This window comes from Mus caroli, chromosome 9 (assembly GCF_900094665.2).
Source record: "Mus caroli chromosome 9, CAROLI_EIJ_v1.1, whole genome shotgun sequence".
Lineage (NCBI taxonomy): Eukaryota > Metazoa > Chordata > Mammalia > Rodentia > Muridae > Mus > Mus caroli.
Window position 1 is genome coordinate 82,432,547 of NC_034578.1, and position 3,896 is coordinate 82,436,442.

General features: G+C 58.4%; 1 protein-coding gene across 2 annotated transcripts; it reads left to right on the forward strand.

Moving 5' to 3' along the window:
• Window positions 1-718: 718 nt before the first annotated feature.
• Window positions 719-3,896, forward strand: Tpbg (trophoblast glycoprotein). Of its 2 annotated transcripts, none has more exons than XM_021173404.2 (2): window positions 719-959; window positions 2,045-3,896. In XM_021173404.2, exon 2 carries the CDS (start codon window positions 2,374-2,376, stop codon window positions 3,652-3,654), a length of 1,281 nt encoding a protein of 426 aa, XP_021029063.1. In that variant the 5' UTR covers window positions 719-959; window positions 2,045-2,373; the 3' UTR covers window positions 3,655-3,896. The 2 variants fall into 2 exon arrangements, with proteins under 2 accessions (XP_021029063.1, XP_029337672.1); XM_029481812.1 differs by lacking the exon at window positions 719-959 and adding an exon at window positions 1,182-1,321 and having other exon boundaries at window positions 2,045-3,890.

The following is a 3,896-nucleotide window of genomic DNA, read 5'->3' on the forward strand; positions in this document are numbered from 1 at the left end:
CCCCTGGGCCATTTTGGCTGGTGTTTGTGTGGACTATCTTCCCACAGAAAGAAACAGCCATAGATTCAGAATTGGACCGCCACAGTCATGATGCATGTTGTGGGGAACAATCCCCGGCGTCCTTAACTTGATACTTTTATTATACTGGGTCTTCTTTTTCCCAGCCTTATCTTTCCTATCGTTTCTCTCTCTAAAATGAAATCGTCTGTAATAACCCACACCTTTTAATTTGGGGAAAATTTGACTGAGGAAAAGCAGATAAAGAGTTTTTGAGAGAGCAATGAGAGGGCGTTCGGGACTCCAACTCTCTCCAGACTTAATGACATTGGTCCTATAAGCATTCCAGTCGTTTCCCTAATCCATCATCCGGCGCCTGCCAGCGCCCCCTGGGAGACAGACTTTGGGACAAACTTCTTTCCCAGGTCAGCCCGCCCACCTCCCGCCGCGAGCGCTCCCTGCGTAAGTGACTTGTGCTGACACAACGCACCGCATCTGGTGTAGGGAGCTTTCCGGGTGACTCACGTCTTTGCAATTTGCTTTTGTTTCTGGGGTGTTTTAGCTGCAATTTTCTTCCCGCTGGTTTTAATTTTGAGAGGAGGGGGGAAAAACCACCCATAATGAATCAAGAATGAGTGTCCTTTCCAGTAACCCTCCCCTACTTTAAAGTTGACTGTCTTTACAAGTTTGATAACTACCCAAGACATGCGGGGGCGGCACAGGTAGGAAGGCATTAACTAACTACCTCACAAACTGAAGTTGCCAGCCAAACCGAGCCACGNGAGAGGAGACTTTCTGAATCTTCCTCACAACCCAGGCGTTTGCAGCGGCGGATGTAACCTGTGCAGCTCCTTCCTTCTACTGCTGCTTTGCTCACGCTTAAATCCCTCTCCTCACTGCCAGCGGTGCCAGAAGCAGCGTGAATTCCAAGAGATCCACCAGCGGTTTTGTTTCTGTCCGAGGTAAATACGCTATGCAAAATACGGAACCACCAAAGGATGCTGGGGAGGGGGAACAGAAGGGGAATCCCTCACCTTCTCGGGATGCGCTGCTCATTTATCTCCGCCTGGGGGAGTCGCCCAGCCTAGGTGGCCCCTCGTATCCCTCCCCGAAGCCCCTACCTGGGGCAGCAGAAGTGGCCAGCGCGGCGGCGATCTCTCCTGCAGCCCTGGCCCTCCCCCGCCCCCCGGCTTGGTTTTTCCCAGCCGTGGAGGTTGGGCCAGGGGCTGGGGTGAGAGGAGAGTCGGCGCCCGCAGCAGGAGCTGGNAAGGCGCGTGGACTCGGGTGGCCCTCGGAGTTGTCTTTGCAGGCGCGGGGTGCGGAGGTGAGCAGTGGGGACCGAGCGGCCAGGTTTGGAGCCTGGAGGCGGGACCAGGGTTCCTTTCTATACTAGGGCGTGAAGAGAGCCGTGGGGGGGCGGGGGGGTCCTGGCTGCCACATCGCCCATGGTCCCACGGCCGCTTTGTTGGCGGGTTCCCTCCGTTTTTCTGGAGATGTCTGGATCCTCTCGGGATCGGGGAGCTGGGTGGCCAGGAACTGGGGAGTCGAGAGTAGGCGACAGCTGTACGGCTCTGCTCCCCTTTCCACACTAATCCAAGGAGGTACCAAAAAAAAAAAAAAGCTCGAAAGAGTCCCGTAACCCGAAACTTCGCTCACATCCCAACCTGGGAGGGGGAGGAGCAGCGGGGGCGGGGACCCCGGAAGGCAGGTGGTCGGCGGGGGCGGTAGGAGCTGGGACCCGGAAAAGGGAGAAGTTTGCTCGCTGGACACCGCGGGGTCTGCGTGAAGTTCTAGGCGGGAGGAGGGCAATCNGGGCAGGAGCCAGGCGGGAGGTGGCCCGGGTCCTGATGGTGTGGGCCCGGAAGAGGCAGGCTTAGCGCCTGGGAGTGGGGACCGCGTCCCACTAGGGAGTGGGGACCGCGTCCCACTAGGGAGGAAGGACGCACACAGAAGCTTGGGCCGGGTTGCTAGTGTGGGGACAACTTGGTTCGTACTCGGGGAGCTGCGGCCATCACTGCTCCTCACGCTTCTCTCCCGCTTGTCCCAGGTCGCTCATCCGATCCTGCCCTGAGAGAGGCGCCAACAAAGGAGTTGAGGAGGTGCCACCCACCCCAGCTGCGGNGGGAGGAGGAGCGCCAAGGCCCGTGTCCCGACCCGCCGTGCGTACTCACTGGAGGGAAGGGCGGGGTGCCGCTCCGGGAGGGGGACGCCCGGTGGCTCGGGGTTAGCCAAGTTCCAGCTTTTGGCGTCCCCTCCTCTGCTCCCACGCGAGGAAAGTTTGCCGTCGACGCTTGCGGCCGGCTNGCGCCCGCCGGGCCCAGGCGGTCGAGTCTTCGGAGCGGGCGCTGTCCCAGCTCCGGGGAACCGCGAGCCGCGATGCCTGGGGCGGGCTCCCGGGGCCCCTCCGCCGGGGACGGACGGCTGCGGTTGGCAAGGCTGGCGCTAGTGCTGCTGGGTTGGGTCTCCGCGTCGGCCCCCAGCTCTTCGGTACCCTCGTCTTCCACCTCCCCGGCAGCTTTCCTGGCCTNGGGGTCTGCGCAGCCTCCGCCAGCCGAGAGATGCCCCGCGGCGTGCGAGTGCTCCGAGGCGGCGCGCACGGTTAAGTGCGTGAACCGCAACCTGCTGGAGGTGCCGGCGGACCTACCGCCTTACGTGCGCAACCTTTTCCTTACCGGCAACCAGATGACCGTGCTCCCGGCGGGCGCCTTCGCCCGCCAGCCGCCGCTCGCCGACCTGGAGGCGCTCAACCTCAGCGGCAACCACCTGAAGGAGGTGTGTGCAGGTGCCTTCGAGCATCTGCCGGGTCTGCGCCGACTTGACCTCAGCCACAACCCTCTCACCAACCTCAGCGCCTTCGCCTTTGCGGGCAGCAACGCCAGCGTCTCGGCTCCCAGCCCCCTGGAGGAGCTGATCCTGAATCACATCGTGCCCCCTGAGGATCAGCGGCAGAACGGGAGCTTCGAGGGTATGGTGGCCTTCGAAGGCATGGTGGCAGCTGCTCTGCGCTCAGGCCTTGCACTCCGAGGTCTTACACGCCTGGAGCTAGCCAGCAATCACTTTCTTTTCCTGCCTCGGGACTTATTAGCCCAACTGCCGAGTCTCAGATACCTGGACCTCAGGAACAACTCCCTGGTGAGCCTGACCTATGCATCCTTCCGCAACCTGACACACCTTGAAAGCCTCCACTTGGAGGACAATGCCCTCAAGGTCCTTCACAACTCCACCTTGGCTGAGTGGCAAGGCCTGGCTCATGTCAGGGTGTTCCTGGACAACAATCCCTGGGTTTGCGACTGCTACATGGCTGACATGGTGGCTTGGCTTAAAGAGACAGAGGTTGTGCNGGATAAAGCCAGGCTTACCTGCGCATTCCCGGAGAAAATGAGGAATCGTGGCCTCTTAGACCTCAACAGCTCTGACCTGGACTGTGACGCTATCCTTCCCCAATCCCTGCAGACTTCCTATGTCTTCCTAGGTATTGTTTTAGCTCTGATAGGCGCTATTTTCCTCCTCGTTTTGTATTTGAACCGTAAAGGCATAAAAAAGTGGATGCATAACATCAGAGATGCCTGCAGGGATCACATGGAAGGGTATCATTACAGATACGAAATCAATGCGGACCCCAGATTAACAAATCTTAGTTCCAACTCGGATGTCTGAGAAACAGGACCCATCAAGGAGGACTCTGCATGAGGTGTAGACTTAAGGTTTTTTTTTTTCCCCCTTTACTAGGCTTGCTCCACTTCTACACTCCACCGTAGACACTATTGACTTTGATCCTTGTTATGTAAAATCCTGGTGTGTTCTGTTAATGTAAGGACATGAACAACTGTGCACATGTTTATTTTCCCCATTCCTTTCGGTACTCCTCGATGCCTGCGGAGGGATTGTTTTTTTTTTTT